Source organism: Chiroxiphia lanceolata, chromosome 6 (assembly GCF_009829145.1).
Source record: "Chiroxiphia lanceolata isolate bChiLan1 chromosome 6, bChiLan1.pri, whole genome shotgun sequence".
Classification (NCBI taxonomy): domain Eukaryota; kingdom Metazoa; phylum Chordata; class Aves; order Passeriformes; family Pipridae; genus Chiroxiphia; species Chiroxiphia lanceolata.
Window position 1 is genome coordinate 58383331 of NC_045642.1, and position 27826 is coordinate 58411156.

At 42.1% G+C, this 27826-nt stretch overlaps 1 protein-coding gene across 12 annotated transcripts; it reads left to right on the forward strand.

Annotated features, from left to right (window-relative positions):
• The first annotated feature begins 6867 nt into the window (after positions 1–6867).
• Positions 6868–27019, forward strand: WDR89 (WD repeat domain 89). 12 transcript variants are annotated; one of them, XM_032691795.1, is made up of 3 exons: positions 6869–7190; positions 8132–8214; positions 22915–27019. In XM_032691795.1, the coding sequence occupies exon 3, from the start codon at positions 22946–22948 to the stop codon at positions 24113–24115; it is 1170 nt and encodes a 389-aa protein (XP_032547686.1). In that variant the 5' UTR covers positions 6869–7190; positions 8132–8214; positions 22915–22945; the 3' UTR covers positions 24116–27019. The 12 variants fall into 12 exon arrangements, with proteins under 12 accessions (XP_032547690.1, XP_032547693.1, XP_032547686.1 ...); XM_032691792.1 differs by lacking the exon at positions 6869–7190 and adding an exon at positions 7702–7798; XM_032691794.1 differs by lacking the exon at positions 6869–7190 and adding an exon at positions 7818–7860.
• The last annotated feature ends 807 nt before the right edge of the window (positions 27020–27826 follow it).

Consider the following 27826-nt stretch of genomic DNA (forward strand, 5'->3'; position numbering starts at 1 on the left):
CTGTTTAATTTGATATTTTAAAAGCCAACCCAAGCTATTGATCAAACTGTATACAAAGATTGAAGTTTTATCACTTGTTGTGTGCTGATAAATGAGTGTGGAAGCATCTCTTACCCTGACAGGAGACTTGCTCTCTAGGAAAGAGCCTGTTGTGGAGAAGTAGTTTCACAAGTTGTGACACTTCTGAACTTTGGGTGTCCAGCAAATACCTGATGGCTGCCTTGGTTTGCAATGTGGAGTCAGTGTAATGAGATAGCCCAGTTCTTATTTCCCCTCAGAAAACAGCCATGCAATTTGTATCCTGAGGGGTCATGTTCCAGTAACTTCTGCTCACCTCCCAAATCTGCTCTGAAAATCAGCCAGCTGTGAGTATCTTTTTTTTTTCTTTCCAAACTCATTTTCATGGAATGTATGCAGGCAGTGTATTTGCCTGAGCTTTGTTTCTTAGGAAACCAGGCCAGCTGAAGAATAACGTTAATTCCAGACTTTGTGGATTTTGTTTTACCTGGTTCCAAGATGCTTTAACTGCTGTGTGATATGCAAGCATGAGAACGTGTTAGTTCAGTTGTATATTTGTATTAACTTTAAGTAGTCTTAAGTTACTTGGAGAAGTGTAGCAAGAAACATTAGTGAGCACAACTCTTGCTTCCTCTCTTCCTGCAGTTGTACAGCACCCAGTGAGGAAGAAGTCTGAGCAGCTGAGTGATATATGTGAAAGGAGTTGCAGAACACAGCAGAGGAGGTGGGAACTGCCCCTTGAAAGGAAGCTGTGAGGCCATTGCAGGTCCATTTGTTGGGCATTGCACAGTGTTCCTCCTTGTTTTGCTAAATGGAAAGATTTACGTGGCACTGGTGCACAAAATTGTACTTTTTACACAAGGTAAGAACTCATCCTTCATGCTCAGAAAATTTGGAACTTGCAGAGGTTCTTCCTTTTTCTTTTTTGGCCTGGCAAGGCCTTTTTACCATTTTGTAGAGCTGTCAGGAATGTAGATAACCAGGATGCTAATTCCAAGGACCACAGAAATAAACAAACTGTGGGTTATTAGTTCTAAGTTTTGAGATAGTTTTGCAGATGCTGAGACAAAACCCAACCAAAATCACTCAAGGAGCCCCAGAAAGGATAACCTCAAAAAAAAGTACATGATGGAAACCTCACCAAGTGTAATTAAATAACACCTCTTTGGTGAGATTCTGTTTCTCATTCCACTGATATTTGTAATTGTTTATGGTCTTTGCTGAGGAAACAAAGGTTTATTCTAAGTCTTTATAATTAAATCCTTGTTTCTAAAGCAAATCTCTGGTCCGTTTCTTCATAAAATGACTCATATGTGCTTGGTCTTTCTAATTCTTCATTCTAAATAAAATGATTTTGAAGGGATTTGGGGTAAGCATTCCTCCTCTGCTTAAACAGCTGATGGAGCTTAATTGATAGACTCATGGCAGTTCTAGTTTGTGCCTTGAACTGAAACTGGAAAGGTGTGATTGAAACACTTTTGATCAATCCTTCCTGGCCAAATATTACAGATAACAATCTCCACAGACCTGAGATTTGGATCTTCCTCAGCTGTGTATTGTTGCTCTTTCCATGAGACTTCTAGATCACAAGAGAGAAATGGATAGAGGAGAACTGCATAAACCCTTACAGGTAAAAATAATCTGTAATGAGTTTAGCTCTGATTTGCATATAGATTGACTAATTTGATTTGACTTTTTGCTTGCTAATTAACTTTGCAGAAAGTAAAAGCGAGTTCCTGCCCAAAAGCTTAAACCTGCAGTGCACTGGGAATTGTCCTTTCCTTTTTATATTTTTTAATAGAGCTTTAGTCTGTGAAGAACAGATGGATGTGGAGAAACTTGTTTTTCTTTTCTGAAGGATTTTCTTATCCTTTGTCAGATATTTATTACACCTTTTATTATTGACTTAACTGAATGCTCAGGCTCCCTACAAGTGGCATATTCTGACCTCATGCAATAACTTTTCTGGATGATGTGGCCAATACTTGGTTTACAGATGATGTGGTTTGGATGTATGGCTGGTAGGCTTGCTTTGATGTGCCTCTTATGTTGTGACCCTGCCTTCCCCTCTAGGACTAACACTTTCTTGTGGTTATCTGTTATGGGAGCTGGAGAACAGTCCATCACCTGTACTAATTCTAATTAAGTTTGATTGCATGTGGTCTCAGATTTGAGTTCATGGGTGGATTTAAAGCCCCAAACCAACCCCAAAGTTTGTTTCCTGGAAGTTCTTTTCCCCTTACGTGTGTAAGGCTGATTTGACGTGGTAGTTTAGCAAGCATAAGCAGAAAGCACACTCTGCTTCCATATCAGTTAGAGACAAAAAAATTCCCCTGAATTATTTAACCCATCGTGTATTTGATCATCTCTCCTGGTATGCTGGTATCCATGTGTGGGTGGTAATTCCTGCTGCAGAGAGTTCAGTCCTGGTGGCTAATCAAATCCACAACTGCCTTGGGAAGATTACCAAAATAATGCCTGTAATGAAGAGTTCCTTTGCAATAGCTTACCTCATGCTGTTAGGCAAAGGGATGTAATCATATTTGCCTCGTACAGAATGATTACATTCCAGAACATGATGACCCAGATTTCTGCTAACTTGCAAAGATTTTTTTAAACTGAAAATTCAGAGAGGCTGTCAGCTATGCCCCTCTGTGTGCAGCAGGTACTTTAATCATTTGGTTTGGGGGATTTACTGTTTACAGCATTATTCATGCTGTGATGGCTCCTGATTGCTCAGTGGGCATTGCTGTGGACTCCACTGGATTGGCTGCAGATGCTGGAACTATAAATTAAATAAGGCTTTCACTCAAATCGGCACTTTCTGCTTTAAGAGCTGGAATATTTTTCTCTGAGCTGATGTCTATAGGACATAATGCTTTCTCTGATCATTTTTAATAAGATTTAAAGGCGTAAAAGTTGCCAATATCTTTAAGACAGTGATGAAAGCACAGAGTCAACAGGTCTGGCATTCAGACTGATTTCATACCGATGGTAATTAGCACTGCACTGTGCTTGCCTTGCAGCAGCAGTTCAGTTCTTTCCTGATGCATTGGCTGTGTGTCAATATTGGTGTTGTGTCTGGACTAACTAGTTAGGCTGACTAACCTCACTAACGTGTAGTTGAAATTAAAATTAAAAATGCTTTTGGTCAGGTTTGACTCTTTTCACTTAACAGGCCTGTTTTGGAACCCTTTTTAAACATCTGGTTGCTGCGTTTTCATTCTTGTCAATGCAAATAAAAGTCTATTTCAGAGTTTATATACTATTTATAAGCCACTTCAGTAGTTATGTAAACACCATATGAACAGCAGTTCTTAAATATGCATCTGGTCTGTTGGCCCCATACTTCTCTCTCCCATGAGCTCGGACTTTTGGGGGCACAGTTTTCTGTAACTGATCTTGGTGTCAGCCAGTTTCAGTTGGGGTTAGAAGACCAGACCTCGAAGCAAAATTAAAGATGGTACCTTCCCAACAAAAAAGTGCACGGCATGTGGAGACTGACGGACCCACTCTCTTAGGAACTTGCCCCCCAAAAGTTGGCAAGTAGCAGATCTGAGCTGCTTTGTAACACGCCTCTTGTATTCGGGAACCTCACATGTGGTGGTTGGCTGAGTTCTTGGGAAGAGCCAGGAAGAAGGGGAATGGCTCAAGCTCGGCTCTCCTGTTTCACCTCTGTATAAATACAAAACCAACTGGCAATGGTTAAGTGAACTGTGCTCTTTGGGTGCCCTCTGCTACCCCTGAGGTAGAAGGGAGGGTCCTGCTTTAGTGCCCAGTTTGGTCTTTCTGCTTCAGGGAGGAATCGGGAATTCTTGCCACTAACAAAATTGCCAATTAAACCCCAAATCTCAACACGTACAGCCCTAGCAGGGGTGTTCATATAATGAGGACAACCAGGAAAACAATACTTGTGTGCAGTCTTTTTCCCACCTGAACCATGCCTGGAACATCCATTCAGCCCTTTAGGAATAGCTAAAGGAAGCAGCTGGGGAGGCTGAGGAAGAGCTCACAGCACCTGGCCCAGTTTTCTGCTTTCAACAGGATGAAACATAAAATCTTAACCTGGCACCCTGTGCAGGTCATGAGAAACTGGGAGCACTGCTACCAACAGCAGCATTGTTAAAATTGAGAACTGCTGCAGCAAAGAGCTGATGGACACAGCTCTTCCTACTGCAGGATGCAGGAAGGTAGCTTAGGTTTTGTGAACTTAGGTACTGTTAACTCTGAGCTGACCTCTAAAAAATGGTGCCCTTACCCAACAGCTTGACTTTGCAATCAGAACTTCTTTTTACTGTACTATGTAATTAGAGTATATAATTTAAATGAGCCTTTGATTTTGGTTTATTAAATGCTTATTCAGCACTAAGAGGCAATTAAGCATTAAAGTACCTTCTATAAATCCAGAAACTTGATAATCATCAGTCCTAATAAATTTGCCTCATTTCTACATTTTGTTTCAAGGTCTGCAGATAGAAATGCAAAAAAAAAAATTGATAGAGGTTTTCCAAATCTCTGTCCCCCTAATCTCCAACAAAGAGATGAGAATTGAAAAGGAAACCTATATACCTTATAAAGATATTCAAAATAAACCCCTTTCTCCAGCAAAGCACATTACCTTCTACTGCTTCAGCAGCAGGAATCTGCTGATGGAATTATGTTTATTGATCCCTGGTTTGTAACACTTTGTCTATGTGCACATACGAGCTAATTACATATTGTTACACTGTAAAAGTTGGTATAGGTGGCCAAAATATACTGCCACAAAACTAGCCTTGACACACAAGACAAGTAGCCAAGTAATTAGGGTACAACTGCTTGATTTGATTGTCTTTAACTGAATAGTTCCAGTTAAAACTGTAACGAGCATCACTGAGAATTATCAAGCCCTATGAACATTATTTATGAAGGGGCATCTTACAAAAAGTAATTTCAACTACATCTAGGTACCTTAATTTATTTCTTTGCTTTGTGTAATACATGACTCTAAAATAATGGCTCTTCCATCCCCCCTCCCTTTTTTAACTTTGCTGGGAGTGCAGGGGGGAGAAGAAACTCTTCTCGCTGACCTGTACCTCACACAATGCAACCCAAGCAAAAAAAAAAAAAAAATTGAAGGAAAACAAGATGCAGAAAATATTTCTGATGCATCATGGCAGCATGCATAAGTTGCTGGCTATACCCAGGGACAGTTGTGTCACAAATTATGTTGTATTCTTATGCAAACACGCAGCAAAAAATTCTCATTCCAGGCAACTTGCTGTTTTTTGACCTCGGTCCTAGAGTACGTGACACTGACACTCGGATTTGTTTAGGCTACTTCTCTTTCTTTTAAGGTGAGGCTCTTCAAGATTCCTTTGTTAAAATACCTTTTTATGTCTGTGAAGTAACTGTCAAGAGTTACAAAGTGATCTCCGGAGCACCTGCTGTGCACTTAACTGTGGTGAACTCCACAGCAATACACTGTGACTCAGCAGTGTTGATGTGCTACCAAAAAAAAAAAGATACTTCCTGTTAATGCAGTTGGGTTCGTCTGGGAGTGCTGGACACCAAATCCGTGGCTGTACAACTGTGTCATTCCAGCGGATCTTGCAGCTGCTTTTACCACATGAACAATGAACAGAAGGTATTTGATGAATTTGTGGCAACACTAACAGCCCTGGGGAACTCAGATGAAAAACTAATAACTGAAGTTATTATTGTCCTATTGGCATTTGCAATACGGTGTTATAGTGCATATTGTGTCTTCAATGAAATCACGTGCCTCCTGTTTGGAAATCTTCATAAGGACTGTCACCGGTGTGAGCAGAGATTAGTGCTGGGTGACAGCTCCAGGGGGGTCAGACTTCACAGCGAGGGAAGGTATTTACTGTGAAAACACCAAGTGTGTGATTTGGGGATTTGTGCTTTGATGGTACGTGCTCAGATATTTTTCTATGTTCAGTGCACCATGCAGGAAAAAAATGGTTCCCCAATAATTGATAAGAAGCCAAAATAAACAACAAAAAAAAGGGCACTTTTTGATGGCAGTTGGTGAATTGGTCTGTCCTGGGTGATACCTGCTTGGCTAAAGGGTTCAGTGACCTGTGCACCTGTGACTCCCCACAAATACAAATATCTGGTTCTAATAAACTATTTAGAGGGGAGACTTTAAGCTGAAACAAGATAAATTATCAATGCAACTGTGAGATACAAGTAGTCTCTCTCCCAGTATTGCGGAGTGATCACAGGGAAGGGTAATCTCTACGTGCTGAAAGATGATTGTGCCAGCAGGAACATAAATACATGCATTATTTATATACCTACACAAATTGAAGTAATAAAAATAACAGTAGATATACTGGAGCATGTAGAATTAATTAAAATTTTGCACAATACTATTCGCAGGCAACTGAGATTGTCAGTACTTTGAAGTATCTCTTGATTTTCTGCTTTAGGGTGGCCATTAAGCTGAGGTACAAGTTGTGGTTTTTACACTGCTCTGTGGTTGTTGTCCATGTGACTTGACCACATCCGTGGGTTTAGATAAAGCTCTTTTTTATGCTGCTAGAAAAACATATACTCACTTCAAATGTTTAGATTTTAATTTAAAAAAATGCCAGTGGAGATGTTAAATAATTTCAAGAAATATTTTAATTGATATCGATATTATTATTTTTCACAACTTCCAGCATTTATCAGAAAAGACCACAAATGCGATTTTAACCAGTCCAAAAATAAAGATACAAATTATTTTTATCACTGAATAACATCTGAGATTATGGGCTGATGCAGTATTTGTCAGTGCTGAACAGTAAATTCAGAGCAGAACAAAGAATTCTGAATTATAAAACTTGGGGCAGTATTAAGTAAAAAGTTATAAGAAGCAAACGTTAATTATGCTGTTCTTCTAATAGCCTGGATGTGTCAGCCTATTAAATGGTAAGTAAAAAAAAAAAAAAGGGAGAAAAATACTGTTTGGAACTTTAATTGGAAAAATAAGGGTCTGGGAAAATGTAACAGCAAGCTGAAGGAAAAGGAAACCTAATTACTCTTCCCTTGTCTGGACCCCTCAAAGGAAATAATCCCTCTGTGTTCCTGCTTTCCTGGAGGATGCAGCTCCATGTGACACCCCTGCACAGCCCTTGGACCTGCCTCTCCACAGGTACCACCGACAGCGTCAGCTCCTGCTAGTAAGTTGTAAAGGGAAATTCAGCCCCTAATCCTGCTGACCACATCCGATCCCATGTGTCTTGGAGCAAACTCCCCGTTTCTTCGCTGTCCTTTGAGTGACTTCACCCCGCTCCGCCCAACGTGACATCGTTCTCTTTGCGAGGCTCGCTCGGTGCCATCGAACCAGGGGCAGCTCCGAGCGCAGGCAGGACTCCGGCCGTAAGGCCATGAAGGTCCCTCCCTGCCTTGTCACCCCGGGCGGTGACGCCCTCGGGCGGTGACACTCCCAGCTACACTCCCAGCTCTGACGCCCGGCGCCGTCACCGCCGGGCGCCGCAAATGGCGGCGGCTCCTCCACCCCGCCGTGAGGCACGGCGGGCACGGGGCGGGGCTTCCCTGAGGAGCCAATCTGAACGCGGCAAATGACGTTTAGACACGCCCCTCCTCCGCCTGCACCAATCCTCTCTCTGCGCGTCACCAGGGAGGGAAGATGGCGGCCAGAGCAGCCAATAGGGCGGCGGGGAGGGCCCGGGGGGCGGGGCTTGCAGGGCGCGCACGCGGCGGCGGCTGGAGCGGCTCTCGGGGAGAGGGACAGGGATCCCCTGGAGAGACCGGGATAGGGTCCCGGGTAAGGAACAATGGGGACACCGGGACAGGGCACCCCCTGGAGAGACCGGGATAGGGTCCCGGGTAAGGAACAATGGGGACACCGGGAAAGGGAACCCCTGGAGAGACCGGGATAGGGATCCCGGTAAGCAACATTGGGGACACCGGGACAGGGACCCCACGTAAGGATCACTGAGGGGGCTGGACGAGGATCCCGGGACAAGGATCCCCTGACGGGCTGCTGTGGCAAGGACCCTGGGTAAGGAACTCTGGGGACACCGGGATAAGGACATCGTGTTTGGGCATCTCTGGGTGAGCTGCCAGCCCTCAGCGCTGCCTTTTTCTTCCCCGTCAGGCTGAGCTGGAGCTTCTCTGGCTTTGCTGGCAGGCGGTGCCGTGTCGCTGGTGAGATGTGAATCGGAACACTCGACTCGCTCTGTGAGTTTATCCCGTTACTCAGCGATTTGCTCCCAAAACAAGGGCACTCCGGGCAGGGGATGGAGGGCGGGCACTGTCTTGGTCACCCCTTCTTCCGCAGCTTTGATGCTGCGTCTGGGGCAGAGCGGGCTGGGATTGATTTCTGGCGTGAGAACTGGGTCAGCGTATTGCTAAATTCACGGGCACAGCAGATGAGAGTGACAGGGCAATTAGCGGCTGTCAGGGTTAAATTTAGGACTGTATTGGCTAATCAGTCTGACGAGGAGCAGCTGAGGGAGCTGGGGAAGTTTAGCCTGGAGAAGAGGAACCTCAGGGGGAACCTTATCGATCTCTACAACTCCCTGACAGGAGGGTGTAGCCAGGTGGGGGTCGGGCTCGGGCTCTTCTCCCAGGTAACAAGTGACAGGATGAGAGGAAATGGCCTCAAGTTGCACGAGGGGAGTTTTAGATCAGATATCAGGGAAAATTTGTTCGCTAAGAGGGTGCTCAGGCATTGGAACGGGCTGCCCAGAGAGGTGGTGGAGTCACCATCCCTGGACGTGTCCAAAAACCAAGTAGATGTGGTGGGCTTGGCAGTGCTGGGTTAATAGTTGGACTCGATGACCATAAAGGTCTTTTCCAACCTTAATGATTCTGTGATTCAATAAAATACATGTATGAGGAAGTTATGCAGATAAGTACCAGCTGACCTCACCTGGGTTTGGTGAAGGTGGGGATCTTTATTAATAAGAGTAACAGCCTGAAACAAAAGAACTAACAGATCTGATAAAGGTGAGAAGAAGAAATTAAAGTTTTGATTTGGGTTTTTTGTTTGGTTGGGGTTTTTGTTTGGTTGTTTTATTCCCTTTGGAAAAGAGCGAAAAGAAACTTTTGACTAAAAAAGTAGTTAGAGAAACTACTGCCCTCTGCCAGTTTGAAGCCATTCCCCCTTGTACTGTCACTCCAGTTCCTCTCCATGTTTTTTGAAGGCCTCCTCAGGCACTGGAAGGCCTCAATTAGGCCACTCTAAAGCCTTCTCTTCTCCAGCCTGAACAATCCCAATTTTCCCGGCCTTTTTTTTTTTTTCTGTTTTTCCTTAAAATGGTTTTTCTTTCACTGCATCAGGCCTGAGGACAAGAGCCCTTTGCTGAGCAGCCCTAGGATCTGTTCTGTACCTGACTGTGTGGGAGGCCTCGTGTAAAACCAGATGGTTGTTACGTGCTGGCAGCACTTCCTGGCTGGGTTCTGCAGCTTTGCTGTGCTTTTACTGGAACTATACAAATAATGGGATTCCGAGCTTTTATGGGGGATGGGGGGGAAAGCAAAGCAGAGGGAGATCAGCTCTACAGTGCTGACCAGCTGTGTTGATATCAAGTTGCCTGTGCAGACATCTAAGACTTGGTTTTATTGGGTGAGTGAAAGACTTTTTCTGTGTAGCTCAGATTCTCATCAGACATCAAAAAAGAGTGTTGAGACTTGTGAATTGGAAACTTGGCAAGGCCAGGTTTTAGAAATGACTGTGCCTTGGGACTTGAAAGCAGTTGAGGTGCAGGATGGACAGTGGAGGACATAAGAAAGGCAGGAAAAGAGTGTGTTGCCTGTAGCCATGTGGGGTTAGGAAGACCTATTACCCACTTCTCCCTCAGCTCTTCCCCTTCTTATGTTCCTGTACTGTCTCTTTTCCTTTAATCCAAGGGTTACGTGAATTGTTACTGGTGCATTTTCTTCTCTTATTTCCTCCTGCATTTAATTTAGGGCTGGTTAGTTAAATATATGTGGAGGTAACTTGTGGACATGACTGACTAGGGAGTATTTTTTGGCTTCCAAAGTAAATGAGAGGCAGAGGGACTGGGAAATAGTATAGAGAAGATGGTTTATTTGGTAGATAAAGCTTTAGGCTGTGAGCAAAGGATGTCTGATGCCAAAACGTTGCCCTCAAATTAAGTAGAAGTAGTTAGGATTAATTGTTTCTATGATGTATTTTTGCATTAGCTGATATTTCGATGCAAGTTTTAACAAAATACTTCAATGGGAACAAAGCAGGAGATGGAGAAGAAGAAGAAGAAATGGAAGAAGAAATTAAACCAATCTATAGCTCTGAAAAAATCAGGCTGAAGTTGCAGGACAAATACTGAGTAATTCCATTAGGCTGCTCCGAAGGTCCCAGCATAGAATGTGTTTTCTGTCCTGTTTCTTTGTCTTACAGGATATTTGAGTCTTTTCAAAAATCAAAATATTTTGCAAGTAGCATCAGGAAGCAAATATTATGCAGCTGTTCATTTTAACAAGTTCATATTTTCCTATGAACTCTTCTGTCTCATATGCTTTTATTCTGTTTCTTATGTCAGGTGTTAAAGTCCTAAAGGACTATTACATCATAAAGGCAGATCTCCTTTGCAACATAAACCATCTGTACTGCTGTTTATACCCTTTACAGACATAAATTTATCTCCTCTTTTCACATTTATCTGAAGGCACTTCTTGCAGATCGTCAGTATTATCAGGTTTTCATTACTAGTTTTTATCACACTTCTTGTATTGTTGAGAAATGTTTTGAGGTAGCCTTAATGTTTAGTTTCAGACTAAATTTGCAGCAGATAGAGGAATGAAAGTGTTTTTAAATCTAAACCCTATTAAACCCTATTGTTTTGCTCCTTGAGACTTGTTTTAGATGACTGCACTGTGGCCTTATAAGGGCACTTGCTGTTTTTCTTTAATTCTCGAGTTTTCCAGCTAAATGAAAGCTTAATGAATGATCAAAACTAAAGGGTTCCAGAAATCCTTTGTTTAATAAAGCAACTGAATTTCATCTGTGAAAAAACAAGTGCACTAAAACACTCATAGTTCTTATGCTTAGTTATTGAACTAACTGATTGAAAACCAAAATTAGCTTTAAAGTACAATGATTGTTTTTCTGTCTTGTTAATAATCTTTCTTGAAATTTCTTTCTTTTTTCTTCAGTGGAATTTTACTTTTTTTTTTTTGTATTTTTAGTTGATAAGCAACTTCTGACTTGCACCTCTCTCTGCATCCAGCCATAACTACAGAAGTATTTCTTTTTTCCCCCCTGCCTGTTATTTCAAGTCTTGTTAAAAATAAGATACCAAAGTGCTGTACAATTGCTGAGCAGTGAAATTGGTGAAAAGACAACCAAGCATGTAACTAAAACTGGCAAACTGCTTGCTAGAAGGAGTTATATGCTGGCAGTACCTGGAATAGGAAGCTTCATGTATTGCTCACTCTTCCACAATTTGAGAATCTTTTCATAATAATAATTTGTGTATCTTTGTTGTCATGGGAATGACTGAGAAAGCTGGAATTAAGTGCCATTACTTCTTTGTGCAATCAGAAGGGACGAGGAGATAGTTGTGAAAGCAAAAATTCTTGTTTAGAAACAGGTCTTTTACTAGCAATCCTGACTTACTCGAGATTTTATATGGCTTATGAAGGAGTTTTTGTTTGTAAAACGAGTTAATTTTAGTTTATTCAGTGTCTGTCAGAATATCTAAGGAAGTACATTACTCAGTTTTGAAAAGGAGAAAAAAACAGATTTAAGGAAAAATTTGGTTCTGGTGGTTTCATGTCTTTGGTAACGATCACCATGTATGTGTATTGAATGTTCCTGCTTTGGGAATGTTTATAGCAGCCAGATAGGAGACTGAGAAGGGGAAGGGGTTTTTTAGTTGTTGGGTTTGGTTTGTTCACCCCTCCTCCTTGGGAAAATTTAGCGTTGAGTTTTTTGGACTCGGTTTTTTGGACTTGCTGGCTGCTAAAAGAGCAAATACAAACACAAGTCATTTGTTCCCAGTAGGTTTATGTGTGCAATGCATGGAAATATGAGTCTCATCTTGCATTATCATCAAGTCTGAAAGATAAAAAGCTCTGAATTGAAGTCACAAAATGAGACTTCCAAAAAGAACGTGTGTATATTTTTAACCTCTGACAGATCAGAAAGAGAAGTTGTGGTGTAGTTGAATTTGGCTGGGTTTTTTCCTTCTTAATTTTTTGGTGCTAGACAGTTCTAAGCGAAGGCTGTGATTTTTTTTTTGATTAATGGTCTGATTTGAGGAACTGAGCCTCTTAAAATGATGAGAAAAATATGGGTACCTTAATAACATGCTTTGCAGTACTCCAGGCTGTGTTTTATCCTCTGCCTCGCACTCCAGATTGATTTTTTTTTGTTTTGTTTTTTGTTTGTTTCCTTGGATGCCGCTCTGTTAAGGAGACAATTAACTGATCGTAACCGAGTAACCGTAGTGGAGGAATATAAAGATGTAATATAATAAGAAAAGTGCTGTGATGTGAATCGCGACTGAGCCGCTCCGGGTGACGGTCACTGGCGACATCCAGTGGCCAAGCGCGGAAGAACATCCACGGAATAACAACCTCTGTCCCCCCCGACTCCCGTGTCCCAAACTTCTTGGGATTTTCCGCCTCGGCAAGTAGTGGAAGGGCACACGCAAGCCCTTAGACTGCTATCCTCACAATTCTGGGATGATAGAGAGAGGAGGCCGCCTTAAGCTGGAAGTTGCCTCTCTCTCTGAGCATGTAGATGCCCTCTTACTGTGGGCTTAATTCTGCTTTTGCTGTGGAGTAAGCAAATGTCGTCTTGCTATTGTCTGCCCGGCAACATGGTATCTTCCATGAAGAAATAATGAGCCAGCTTATCTCGGAGTTGCTTGTTTCTCAGTCTGCCTTCCTATTTTTGTGTTCCTTGCTGTGCAAGGACAGTGGTGGGTGCCAGGCTGACGGGGTTATAAAAGCAGATGAAGGCAGTTTAAAGGTTTTGCCCCCACTGTTCTAATTGGAAAGTATTTCGTAAGATAAACTGTATAATTTCTGCTCCATATTTTATTTATGGCCAGTTTATACTCTTAAACTCTCATGCCAGTATTGTTCTTGAGCAGCTCCCCTCCCTCCTCAGCCTTTATTCCTTTGATGTATTTGTAGATAGTAATCGTATCCCCTCTCGGTCTCTGTCTCTGCCAAGCTACACAAGGCAAAGCATCCAGCTACTTCTTGTAAAATAAACAGTCCATTACCTGGATCATCTAACCCTTCCTTCTCTGCCCTTGATTATGGCTTAGATATCAAGGATTGACCTCAGCAAAGAGCACTGCTGGGAGCCTGCTATGACCCTGTGAAATATGGGCTTACTAAAGCATTGAAAACAAACATGGTTTGAGAGCAGGGCTGTTAAAATGCATAAAGCTCTCAGCTTTGCTTTTTAGCCATGTCTTATTTTGGGGCAACAAGCTGCTGAAGATGTTGGAAAGGTGTTTGTGGATCTCAGAAAAATAAATTCCCCACACAGGTCTTAGGGGTTCATGGGTGCTAACAAAAACATACAGTTTTTGTTATGATTTGGTGATTTGTCAGCAGGGATTGTGTTGCTGCATGCAGAAGATCTCTTGATCAGAAGGTCTGGAGTATCGATACCTGCACACTTTCTCCTTCTTTCCTTCCTTTTCACGATTCTGTTTCTTAGGACTGAATCCTAAAGCACTTTAAGAGTGAAAAAGCAGTTGAACATGAACTTCAGTGCAGTGTGGAAAACCACTGTGCACTTGGGCGTTACAAAAAGGGAAAGCTGATTTTTTTTTTTTTAATCTGTTATGGCATTAGTGAGGCTGCTGCTGGAGTGCTGTGTATGGTTCAAGTGTAAGCACTGTCTAAAGGCTCTTGAAAACAAAGAGCTGAAGAGAATGTCTTGCATGGGTTCAATGTGCACATTCCTGATTCCTTAGCATCTTTTATGGAGACTCAAAAGTAAATTCTCTTGAACAGGATGGAGTCAACATAGCTCTGCAACCCTTTATTTCAGCCTCTTCCATCCTCCTGTTGTCACTTAAATGACATCTTTTCCTTTTGTCTGCTACAAAGCATTGAAAATTGAGCTTAGGGCATGATAAAGATTCATCAGAGCCTCCAGCTGTCAGACTGTGCACAAAGAGCATGTTTTGGAAACTGATAGTCTGTGAACTGTCATGGGCACACAGAGATCTCCAGTTTCTGTTGTTGCTTTGAAACTGGAGAGGGTCTGACAAATTACCTTGATGTGGGGATGTTCTGGGTTAGATAGATATAAAAAAATGGATATTGTAGGGATATCACTGGCAAAGACACCTTAGTCATCTGCATGTTCTGGGGGAGCAAATGAGGGAAATGAGGAGAAGTTTTTTCCCCTTCTTAGGCTTGACAGATGTTTGTGCCTGTGCAGTACATCTGGAACTGCAGAGAGTTGTTTGGGCAGTGATATTAGAGTAGTGTTCAAAATTGCCAAGCACACAAATGTTGTGTGTGTTGTACATATAACTGCACATGTAGGGGAATATCTTCTTACCTGTTCCCCAGCAACAGGTAAGGTTTAAGGTAGGGTTTTTAAGAAAAGAGTCTTGAAAACATAATAGTCTTGTGATTTGAAGAATGAGCTCTGGTAATGAAGTGTACGTAAGCTAAATTACTGTTGTGAAAGAATTTCTAAAATATTCTGGTAAATACAACATTTTGTACCATTGTAGGTGTTTTGGCAGCAGTGTGTGGGAGTAGGAGCTATTTTTGCAACTGTAGTAAAGTTACTTTATATCCTTTTAGTATGGTTGCTGCTAAATTTAGGCTGAAATTTCCCGGGCTTCCTGTGGTGTAGAAACAAATTATTTGGAAGATTTTCAGCAAAATTTATTAATATTTGGGAAGAATCTTCTTCCTCATTTCCAGATTTCTTTTATATGAGGATGTTGGTAGCAAGTGGCAATGTCTAAATGAAGGAAATAAATGGTGTTGTTTCAGAGTCACTAAATTATTCATGCAGCTGCATAAGTAATTCTTTCCTTTCACCTTTCTCCATAGGGTGGATCGTTGGGATTGCCCGTGATGGTTTTGTTCTGCTTAAAATGGCTCTGAAAATCATCACTCTTGGAGTCCTTTCCTGTAATCCCAAATTTGAAAGGGCATTAGAGCACTATTTGACTGTGGAATTTGCAGGTGCATTGCTCCTGCAATGACTTTTGCTCTGACTTTTGCATTTTACCTTGCAGTGTACATGTTCAGAACAAGGCTTTTCCTTTTAAAAGTCTGCTGCTGACTGTACTTACTAGTGTTTGTGTACACAAGTAGTGCTGACTGTACTTACTAATGTTTGTGTACACTGTTTGTTTGGGTTGGGCAAATACTGTCCTTGTTTCCCTGATTGAGAAAGTAAAGAGTGAATGTTGCACCTTGCTGGGAATATGCTCAGTGAGCTGTTCTGCCACGGTCAGGACCAGGAATTGCTTGTAGGCCAGGCTCTTGTTCATATGCACTCAGATAAATAGCTTTATTTCTGTCTTCCTTATCTGTGAGATGACCACCTTGGTGCTCAGCTCTAGTGCCAAGTCAGAGAGCGAGCTGTTGGACCTTTTAACAAAAGAAAGTGCTGTTGTAACACGAGGAGGTGTGTGAGGAATAGTTCAGAGAAAGGCATGAACCTTCTCTGAGCTGCTCATGGCTGTCTTGTGGAACTGTGAATGGAGAAAAACTTAATACTACACACAGGAGAACATTGTGCCCTACGTGTCTGATTTCCAGCAGTTGTTGTCTGTGTGTTATTTGAGAGGCTGATTAGTTCTGTATCTTCTTTCCTAAGTTTGTGGTTACAAAAAGTCATGTCAGTGTGATGCGTACGGTGGGAGGTGCTCACGGGAGAAAGGAAATGACTTTTCTGTGGTCGCTGTGGGCTGATGAGATAAGCACAAGTGCAGAAGGCTGAGCCTTGGATTCTCTTCAAGGTTTGCAGCGGGTTGGCTAGAAGGCTGTGGTTCCACTGCAGGCAGACACCAGCACAGAGAGGTGCTGTGTCCTGAGGCTGTGAGTGGTCTGGCATCTTCTGGAGTCGGGAGCACTGGGTGTTTGTGTAGCACTGGAACAGTGAAATCTTCTGGAGCAGTTGGGGGCACACACCATCAACCTTCTGTTCCTTGTGGTGGGGGTGCTGACAGATATCCTGGATCCCCTTGTGGGAGGAGGTGGTTGCTGGAGACAAGGAGAGTGTCACAGCTGGTCGTGGTTGCCCTGGTAGATGTGTGCTGTTCTTTTAGAGGGTGATCTGGACGCCTCACCCCACACGTTATTAGCATGCTGGAGTACAGGTCAGCTGAGCACTGTTTGTGACTGGGAGGAGAGGGGAGAAGGAGGAGAAAGGGGCACAAACCTCATATTTGACCCCCATCACGGAGCCTGCTCAGTGCAAAAGCCAGGGCCCAGGACTAGGATAGTTTTCCTGTCCTGTAGAATCCATCTGAGGATGCAGCATTTGTTGTTTACCTGTTCAGAGGCTGTGAGCGTGCAATTTAGGCATAGATCAGCTTTCACAGACTGCTTATAAATACAGTATGCTTTACTCCCCCCCCCCCCCAAAAAGAGATAATATATATAATTTAGAATATAAATATCCCAGTATCTCTTTCTGTAGTTTACCCTTTGCCTGGGACTCTTTCAGATCTGCCTGTATAAAATAGGATTGCTTCTGCTGCAGCTTCTGTCAGCTTGATCTGAGAATAGCCATGAGAGTAAAATAGAGCATCTCTTATCCTCTTATTACTCCTTTATTGGATGACCACCTTATCCACACCTGGACCCAGTAGCATCCTCTGCCTGGTGAGGTCACTATGAGGAAACCTCCCCCCCTTCTAAGGAAGTTCTCAGTTGGGTCCAGCTGCTCATGTCAGGGTGGGATTTCAGTGGCAGAGCTTCCTTTGTGACTCCTCTGTTAGTGGGTCTGTGTCACCAGCAAGGAGCTGGATGAAAAGAGAAGACTGAAAAACGAAGATTCTCAATATGTTTGAAATATTGTTTGACACAGCTTCTTAGAGTAAATAGAAATTATGTTTCCCATGCTCTATGTCAGGGTCTCCTAAATTGTTCTAGAGAAGGTAGTTTAGCTATCTGAGCATCAGATTTTAGTAATTTTGCCTCAATTTTGAAGCCAGAATTAGTAATTTGACCATTTTTATAGTTTTGTGTAGTGCTTTCAAGCTTATTTGAATTTTTTATTTGTACATTGGATTGTTCCACACTTAGATTTTTCTTCTGATGATTTGTCTTCTTGGTCCTTTGCAGATTTTTGCCATCTTTTTGGTTGAAGGATTTATATTGATAAGATCTCAGTTACTCAAGTTTGATTGTTAATTCATTGCAATTTGGCCCTGAAGGCATGCCTGAATTTTCTAAATCTCTCCTCTCTTCACCATATTTTCCAAGATTGGATGCAGAATCAGGATAGATCTTTCTAGTTGAAATAGAGAATCTTACACACAAAAACATATTGAATGTGTGTTTGTTATGATTTATGCATTTAAAACCATGCTTGGTCAAATCCAAAAGTTGTTTTTGAGATCTCTCTATGGATGTCCAGTATAATATTCAAAAAGTGGTTTTGTTTCTGCATTGACATGAACACCTGTTTATGCCCCCAAAAGATGAGTTCACAAAAGTTGTAGTTTCCTTTTTTAATTTTCTTTTTTAGATTATTGAACCCCAAAGCACTGGCCACCTGGGCCTTTTTCCCTTTGTTCTCTCCTACCTCTGACTCTTATTTTTTCTGTCCAACCAATACTGTTGTTTCAGGCCATTTCCTTGGTTCTCTCTCCCACCTACAGCTCCTCTTTCCTGTTGCTGAACAGGATTGTACCCCCGAGGTCACTACTGCTGGGAGGGTAGGAATTGATTTCATGGAAGAAGCTTGGCAGACCTAATTTTTTTGATCTTCCCATAGACTTTGTTGCTGCAGTGTTTTATCTCTTTCCTCCTTTCTGCTCTCCTGATATAATTTTCTCTGTGCTGCAAATGAAGGATTACGTGGAGTTTCTTTCTTGCTGTGCTTTACATTTGGAAACGAGATGTAGCTGATTTGAGAGGATGAAATAATTCTCTTGGCAGTTACATCTTGTCTCTGCACTTCAGCGTAGCCTCTCGTGCATCTTATTCCCTTCCTGCCTGATGACTAAATGCTCTTCTCTCCGCCTTAAAAACGGCTTTGTGGGAATGCTGGAAAAACACCTTATCTCTCTGCTTTGGTAAAACAACGCAACCAGCTCTGGGAGTGTGTACCCTGGAGAAATTAAGCATTCCTGAGGGGTGCTCTGTGTCTCCCCTCAGTGCTTAGGTGGTTTGCTGATCCATCTTGTGCTGGGAAGTGGTGCCAGTGAGGAGAGGTCTCCGCAGGCTCCTGCATTAGCGGAGAGCGGAGCACTAATGTGTTCTCCTCGGCCAACCCCGCCTTGGCAGCTCTGCTCTGAAATGCAAACCACATGTCATGTTTGCGTGCACGAGCTGCTTCCCACTGCCCAGAGCTCCGGGTCTCTCTTCTTAGTCTCTGTTCTCGAACGTGTAATAGTTGTGAAAATAAAGGGAGGGTCTGTTTGTGTCGTTTGTAGTAGGAAAGAACAGTGCAAGATTTCATCTACTGCTGTTCGGATCCTTTGCTATTTTTGGTATTTGACCTCTTCGGAGAGGATTGCCAAAGCTACAGGTTGTTTTCATTTTTATTATGTGTTTCTGCCCTCCTACTCGTAAGTTACTCTTACGTTGCTGATTAAATCTTTGAGAAACTGCCATTTCTCCACATTTTCCGTTGTATTTTTCAAAGGTAAATTTATATTTCTGTATGTCTTTGAGCTAACATTCCCTTTTGGAAAGGAGAACTGTGCAATTTGGCAGCATCTTCTGTACACCACTAAAAGGAGAAGGAAAATAACTTCTGAGTTCCTGGTTTATCTTTTGAAAAACTTTCTGGATTAGAAGACGACTCAAGCTTGTTGGCTTGAACTGAGGCTGCACAAACAGCACAGCAGTATGTGCTGGGACAATGTTAAATGTTTAGTTTGTGCAGATAGGTGCTCGCTTTTCATTCCTCCATCATTGGAAAGGGCTGCTTTCAGCAAAACAGTTTGCTTCTAGTTTGGCTGTGTGGTTGTTTCCACACTCCACCAGTGAGAAACACATAACAAAGGCATCTGAAAATCCTGTCCTGCCTCTTTGGCATCACTTCCACCTTGTGCCTGCTGTTCTAAACATTGAGCTTATTTCTTTTCTGGAGGAGCCTTGTAGGATGCCCTGGAGGTCAAAATATTTTAGGTTATTTCAGACAACTATGTTTATTCTGAGTTCCTAAGATGTCATGAGTTTTGAGTGTCCTTCAAGAAGCTTTTCTGGTAGTTGTGATATCCAGGAGAATGTGCAGGGGTTGCAAATAACTGTGAAGTTAATTCATAGAGCAGATCACATGAGGGTAGTACCAGAGGACTAGATACAGTGACACAGAAGTTTCAGGGTTAATTTGTAAGATGTGGCTTTGTCTTGCTCAGGGGGTGCAGGTGTGGATGCAGCTGAAAGGTGCAGCTGTTCCATATGAGGAATGGTGATGACCAAGGATGGGTGATGACCTCTCTTCCAAAAACAAGTGACTGGCCATAGCCAGACACCTTCAGCCACAAACTTGTGTGCCCTATAGAGTCTGTGTGTCAGAGTTTGTCACGTTAGCAAGAGCAGTTTTCCTCACAGATCATCACAACTGGCTGTTGTGCTATATCCACAGTATGTCAGGTTTCAAAGACACTGACTTTGCCAAAGGATTCTTTGTGGCAGGAACAAAACAGATAACTCTGTTGTTGAACTTAAGGAGTGCTAAACTAAAAGTTCTTCAGTGCAGAGGACCATGTGCTTTGTAGGTGGCTGCAGTCCAATGCTTAGTTATCTTCTATTGTGTTTGGAAGACCATTGTTTCCTATTTGTCTCATAAATTTAACACAGATCCTATTCCTGCCATTTAAACATTCCCATCAAAATACAACAGTGACTTCCCCTTCTGAAAAGGAAGGGCTGGCAGCTACACCCTGAAGTTTGAGCATGAATTGTTTATATAACCTTCAATCACAATTTCATAATAGTCTGAAGACTTTCTTACTAGGGCAGACATTTTACCGAGTTTTTAGCAAAAACCTGGCTGTCATCAAATGCAATTTTAAGGCTTCTTAGTTGTTGCAGTGGAAATAGAATTGAAAACTGAACCCTCCAGCTTCCTGATGATAGAAATTGCACTTCTATCTGAAAACATGAACAGCTTTTTCTGGAATTTCAGAATAGCTGTGCTTATGTCAATTGGGGTAAAAGCTTAAGAGCTGTCTTGGGCTAATTTTATATCTCAAAAAATATTATTAAATCTGAATGAACTTCTGGGTACTTGTAGAGTTCCCTTGCCCTCCCCAGCAGTAAAAGCTCTGACATAAGTGTTGCAGAAACTGCTCATTGAATGATATTCTCTATCAAAGTCAGTAATATTTAAACAACTGCAGCTCGCTTTCCAAATGGATGACATTTGTCAGGAACATGTCTGTTTGAGTTTACTTGGCCTTTTGAGTAGAAAAAGCCTGAATATTTAGATCTTAAAATTCAGGTCAGCTTGGAAAACTACATTTTTCTTACAAAAAGTTTACAGAGAGAACCTGGTTTTCTTAGTCGCCACAGCTCTACAGGAAAGCTGTTTTACAAGAACTCCTTTCTCCACCCTCAAACATGTGTGTTCAAAACTGTATTTAAATTGAAGCTTCCATTGTAATTCTTCAGTAAATTGGATTAAGTAGAAGTTTTCCTTCTCAATGACATTAAAATGTTTTATTTCTAAAATTTATGTTATTAATTTGCATTAACAGTTTTGTGTTTAAGCAGTGGAGCAAACGGCGTTTGAGGACAGTTGGCTTTGTGTAATAGTTCTAGTAAAATCTTGTTTCATTTGAGGACATACCCAGGAAGGTAAGGAAGGAGCAAGCTCTGTGGGTAGGCTGTACACAGGGTAATGCCAGAAAACATGTTGAACTTCTTGTCTTCAGAGGGGAAAGGAGTTTCCACAGGATGTCTGCTTTTTGTGGCAAAAATGACTTGTAGATGTGCTCTGTAAGGTTGCTTTGATGTAGAAGATTAACCTGGGGACCTCATTGTCAGGATATTACCGAGGCAAATCGCTTAGTGAGATTATTTGTGACTTGGGAATTAAGTTTTTATGTGTGCCTACTTAAGCTGTTTCTTAAGAATTTGCTCGTTTGTCACATGGTGTCATGAATATTTGTGAGCACCAAACAGGAGGAGGGAAAGCAAAGCCCGAGACTACAAACAACACCAAGGAGAAAAAAAAACCAAAACAGAATGCAGTTTTGTCATAGCAACTTTTCCTTTGTTTTTAGTCTCTCATGGACAATTAAAATAATTACTACTAAAACAAGTAATGCATGGAAACTTGCACATTCCACCCCTAAAACTCCAGCCTTGAAGAATTTGCAGAAAAATTGATGATAAGGCAGCTGGGAAGGCATGAGAATATTTTCTTCTGTTCTGGGTCTTCCTGATTTTTACACCATTTCTGCTTGGATTTTTTTTTTTCAGAAGGCTCATTTCATACCTGTACTAACTGGAATTGGCTGCTGGCCTAGTCCTAAAGAAATATTGGTACCAGTGAGAAGTCACTGGAGTGTTGACCCCTTAGAACCTGCTGTGATTCCCTCAATATTTGAGTTTTGATCTTTTTTTAAACACAGAAGAGTGGTCTAATTGAACCTGTGATTTTAACAGAAGTCACTCTTGGATGGCTGTGCTTAACATAGCCCACCTACGTCTTCCTTTGAAAAATGGTTGTAGCTTGTGAACTCACTAAAACCACGTATTGTTCGTGGTAGCAAATATCTCTTTAAAATTGAAATGCTTCAGTGCTTTTTCTGACTCTGACTTGATGGAAACCTTTACTGAAATTACAGAATTGAATTTTCCTTTGTGTTACAGAAAGGAACACTTTTTTATTTTTTTTAGAGCATATTTTAGAAGTGAATCAATGTGTGAGAGGATCAAGAGCATATTGTTTAATGTTGGCTTTCCTTGGTAAAGTTTGCACTTATGTGCATGGCTGAAATAGTTTGGGTTTCTAGGAGGGTTCAGCAGTGCTAGAGAAGAATTGCCTCTGAAGAGAAGATTTTTATCAGCTGCACTAAAAGCCAGTGTTATGTGGTTTTATAGGAGGCTCAGAAAACATTGAGGTTCTTGGGAGAATTGATGAAAGAGGCAAAGATAATTGCAGTGCATTCCACTGATGTCACGTAGCCTGTTTAGGTGGTCCATGATATGCTGACAGGTGTTTCTGTGCGTCATTGGGCACCTAAATACTTGCAAAATTATCTCATCAGGCCATTTCAGGCTGTAGTTCTGTGTAATTTTGGTCTTGTTCTCTGCCTCCCCTGTGCACGTCCCTCAGCACAGAAGTTCACTTAAGAACTCTCCTGCAGCTGCACTGATGCAGCTATTTGTGGGCTCTGCTTCCTAGAACAAAACTTATTCCTCTTCAGGTAGTGGTGATGACTTCATTTTGTTCCCAATTGTGGAGAACATCACGTTACTTTATAAAAATAATAAGGCAAATTTAGCTAAGTGACTCTCCTAGGATTCACAGATAGGCTGTTTAATCTGTTAAGGGGATTATCTGGTGTAGTGCTTACAGACAGGAGAGACTGAACTCAACTCAGAGAGCCCTTTCCTGTTCTCTGTTCCTGTGAATGAAGTTGTGGTGGGGAAGGACGTGAGGGCAATTGAATTTTGGCTTCACGCATCACTTCTGCGCGAGACCCTTTCTCATGCATACTTTTAAAGCTAATACTGATTCAGAACGTTATAATTAAAACTCTCCTTGGATTTTATTTATTCCAGGTTTCTGGCCAGGTTGGGAACAGCCTTTGAGATGGCTGCAGTGGAGAAGGTTGAGGAGCAGCTCGCGAGTCTGCGCATAGCCAAGCGCTCTGCGCCGAGCGAGGAACCTGCCTACCTGCTGGACATCGACCTTTCCAGACCTGCTCAGTCTGAAAACAGTCGCTTTGTGGCAGTTTCCTGTTCCAACAAGTCCATTAGGGTGTACAACAGGGAAACATTACACTTCCTGAGGGAGTACAGCAGCCATCCCGGGATACTCAGTGGGGTCAGATTTGCCCGCGCGTGTGACAGCGCGGTGTTCTCAGCCTGCAGTGACGGTACAGTGAAGTGCTGGGATGTTCGTTCAGCCACTCAGAAACCCGTTCAGGTATTCAGTGGATACCCTTCCAACGTTTTCATCAGTTTTGATATCAATTGCAGTGATCTCATCATTTGCGCTGGGACAGAAAAAGTTGAACAGGACACATTTCTGGTGTTTTGGGATGCAAGAGGCATTACAGACTGTGCCAGCTCAGCTAAGGAACCCTTGGGAGTCTATTCTGAAAGTCACAATGATGACATCACTAAAATCTGTTTTCATCCTGTTGAACCCAATCTGGTAGTTTCTGGGTCAACTGATGGGTTGGTCAATGTGTTCGACATCAACGAGGATAACGAAGATGATGCTTTGATATCAACTTGCAATTCAGATTCATCAGTGAGTTTTATTGGCTGGTCTGGGAGAGATTATAAGCAGGTCTACTGCCTGACACACGATGAGGGATTCTGCTGGTGGGACACGGCTCAGCTGGACACCGAGAAACCAATAACACTGTTGCGTGTCCTGGATGTCAGAGACTCGGTCTGCGCTGAAAACCAGAGCCTGCATTACATGGTGGGGGGCTTGTACCACGAAAAGGCAGAGAAACTCTTCCTTATTGGGGGAACCTCCACAGGAAACATCCACCTGATCAGCTGTGGCACCGACGGGCTGAGCCTGGTGGGGACCCTCAGCGGGGGCCACTCCGCCACCGTTCGCTCCTTCTGCTGGAACCTGGCGGATGAGTCTCTGCTGACGGGTGGAGAGGATGCTCAGCTGTTGCTATGGAAACCCGGAGCTGTGGAAAGGTCCCTCACAAAGAAGGCATCTCTGAAGATTGCTTCTTCCGTGCAGAAGAGAGTGAGAGTTCACAACAGCTCCCTCAAAAGCTGGAAGAAGTAAAATGCTGGAAGTGGGAATCTTTGCTGCGTTGAGTTCTGGTGTTTCATCTCTCAGGCAATGCTCGGCTGTGCTTTATTTGGAGGTATTCTGTGGAAAGAACTATGGTGCTTGAATTCCCCCTGGGAATGTATTTCAGTCATCAGAAGAATGTCTCTTATTTTTTTAATGTTGCTAATGTTAATCAGAAAAGAGTAATCGTCTGCTCTTGAGTTCTCGAACAACAGATGTTAAATCATATTATGTAAAACTGTTTCTCTGGTTATTTAACGTCTCAGGCAATGTTTTAAATGTGTAATATAGGCCTGTGGCTTGCAAAGTTTGTTACCTTCCCAGTGAAATTCCCTGGCACACTTGAAAAGCTTTTGTATTTCATGCTGTATTTTGCTTTCTTTACAGAAAACATAATTAAATTGCTCAATTTAGTAAAAGATTTTATGTCACATCTTAATGCTTGAGGGAATTACTTATTGATGAAACAGAAAATAAGTAGTTTTGCACTGTCACATCACTGGTTTAGAATGAGCTCATAAAGAAGGAGTTGATAGAGCCATATTTTTCGTAGCAGATATGAATGTATTCAACCAAAGAGGAGCACATGATTCCAAACAGCTAATTTGTATGTGTATGAGAACTGTTAAACTGGCATTATTTAGGGCATATTTCCTGCATGAAAATACACAAGAATCTTGTAAGCAGCTTCATTCTGTCATGGTAAGTGCACCTGGAAGACTGGGGAGATCTTTGGTGGGTTAAAGACATTGACAGGTGTAATTATACCGGTGGTGCTTAAATCCCAAATCCTGACTTTTGAAATAAGCTGGTATCACATGCTAAGTGGGAATGTTGTCCTGGAGTTCAGAAATGGTTTCTGAAGTACAGAAGATACCTCTGGTGTATGGTTACAGCTGTGCTGAAGATGCCTTAATCATCTGTGGAAGTGAAGCCTTTTCAACCACAGGTATTGGTTTTCCACACAGTGTTTCACAAACTGTTAATGTCCTTTAGCCACAACTGTGAATCCATTGTTGTTTTGGCTTTGCCTGTTGGTGATAATTAAGATGAGTCACTTGTTTTTGTTACTGCTGGTTATTTAAAAGTGCAGCTTCAATTCAAAAATCACATTTCTCTAAACCTTTTTTTTTCCTATTACTTTTGTAAATTCAAGTTACCCCCAACATCCACATCTTTTCAAATGCCTTTCAGATTAATTTGTGCTATTTTGAGACAAGGTGGGCAGCAAGTCTCAGGACTACAATGCACTTGGATCATGTGCCCTCTCCAGATGTACTCTTGACAGGTCACTGGCTGTTTCTGTGGAACACACAGTTCTGTAACTGAGTGCACCAAAAGCTTCAGACCCCTCTGCTTCACTGTAATGCCCTCACAGGCCTGAATTGGTTCGGTACCAAGTTGGGGGTGGGGAACTAAAGGATGATTCTGAGACCTGTTTCATTGCAAGTACAATATACAAATTGCTTCTTAGATGTTTATCCACTCTTTCCCTGGTATCTTGACACAGTGGAGTCGAGTCATTGGTTCTGTTTGACACTTGATTTCTTGAAGGCTGTTTTGTGTTCGCATAGAGAAATGCACAGAGAGGGAGCTTGTGGTGGTCTCCACTTGCTTTCAAGTGTCTGTTGAGTGAAATTCTGTTGTGCTCTGCCAGCTGTCTCTGAACTAAAGCAGCAGAGATGGGAGTTCTGGTACCAAAGTTTGCAGTGTGCAACCCTATCTGTTACCTTGTTTCTGAATTAGGTGGGTATCGATTTGTTCTGTATCAGTGACAGTTGAAGTCGTGATTTTCCCTGCGAAGCTGATTTCTCATTGCACAACGGAAATAGCAACAGAAGGGGTAAAACGTGTATGTATCTTAAAATTCTGCAAGAGCACAGCAGCTCTCACAAGACTCAGGCTTGTGTTGCCTCTGAAAATACTTGATTTTGTTGGGTTTTTTCTGTGTTGACTCAATTTCAGGTTAATACCCATAAAATAAACATAGATGGAAACCACATGTGAACAAGTGATCAGCATTGCTTGGTTCTGTAAGCTGCAAACAGTGTTTCATAAACCACAGAGCACTGGCAGAATCCATATGTGATCACAAAAATAATAATAATAGACTTGAAGTTAGGCAGGTTAACTTGTCTGTATTTAATCTCTTACTATTTTGATGTCTGTAAGTTGGCTTCAGCATTTTTAAGAAACTTTAAATCATGGAATCAGAGAATGGTGCAGCACCTTGCACTTGGCCTTGTTGAATGCCACAAGATTCCCATGGTCCCACTTCTGGAGGTTGCTCAGGTCTCTCTGAGTGGCATCCTGTCCTCCAGCAGTGTCAACTGCATCACTCAGCTTGGTGTCATCTGCAATCTCGCTGAGGGTGCACTTGATATCATTACTGAAGTTATTAACTGTTACTGGTCCCATTACAGACTCCTGAGGGACCCCACTGACCTCTGGACATTGAGCTGCTGACCACTACCCTCTGGATGTGACAATCCAGCCAATTCCTGACCCGTTGAACAGTCCATCCATCAAATCCATATCTATCCAATTCAGAGAAAGTTGATGTGAGGGACTGTGTCAAAGGCCATGCAGGACTCCAGACCTGACCTTTATAAAACTTACGTAATTGAAACTATGTGCAAGTAGCATTCGGAAATCATCACTGTGTGAATTGTTTAACCCCAGGGGAAGCTTTAATTCCGGAAGCAGGATCAGATTTCTTTTCCAGTAAATGAGAAGCAAAAATCCAGACAGACTACTTAAATGCAGAAAACAGTGTCCATCTTTATTCCGAGTTGATAGTAAACCTGTTGTACGATATATCTGAGTAGCAGGAGATTATCCTGCTGTGAACACATGAAAATAAACTTACTTGCATTTGGCACATTATTAAATTTACTCTTTGTTTCTGTTTCTTTTCTTTATAATTAAAATCCAGTACTTGCACACTCACAGTTGCTGCTGTTCAAGTAAATGATGTATCACAGTAACATTCCATAGTTGGTGGGTAACTTTAGGAATTAACTTCAGTGGACGATTTTACCCACACCTTGGGGCTGCAGTGGAAATTATTTGACAAATCTAAAGGTGTGAACTCATTTTTGGGTGAAATTTGTTTAGCCAGTTAAAAGCTATTTGGTGGACAGATTGTATGTGGCACGTGTCCTATGCATTCAAACTGCGTATCTACTTTAAAATATCCCTTAGCAAAGATGCTGATACAGTAAAACATTTTAAAGGCATGAAGTGCAAGCTTTATGCTGGGTTTGGAATGACACCTTTGTCTTGCCTGGTGACCTGATGTGGATCTGTAGGTCAGGGTGTTGTTTGAAGCAATGAGTTTTGTCATGGGAAGTGCTGACTCAGCACCTGCACGCTCCTGTAGCTGCATCTTTGTGTTTTACAGACTTAACAGACTGATTGGGGTTGGAAGGGACCTCTAGAGATCATCTAGGCCAACCCCCTGCTCAAGCAGGGTTTGAATATCTCCAGGGAAGGAGACTCGACAGCCTCTCTGGGCAGTGTGTTCCAGTGCTTTGCCACTCTCACAGTAAAGAAGTTTTTCCTCATGTTCAGATGGAACTTCCTGTGCATTAATTTCTGCCTGTTGCCTCTTGTCCTGTTGCTGAAAAGAGCTTCTTGACACGTATCCTTAAATATCTGTGTTTTGGGGTGAGCCACCCTTCTGTCAGGATGGAGCCCAGC

Coding starts and splice junctions, on each gene's coding strand:
- WDR89 (XM_032691799.1), top strand. CDS start 22,946: ATGGCTGCAGTGGAGAAGGTTGAGGAGCAGCTCGCGAGTCTGCGCATA.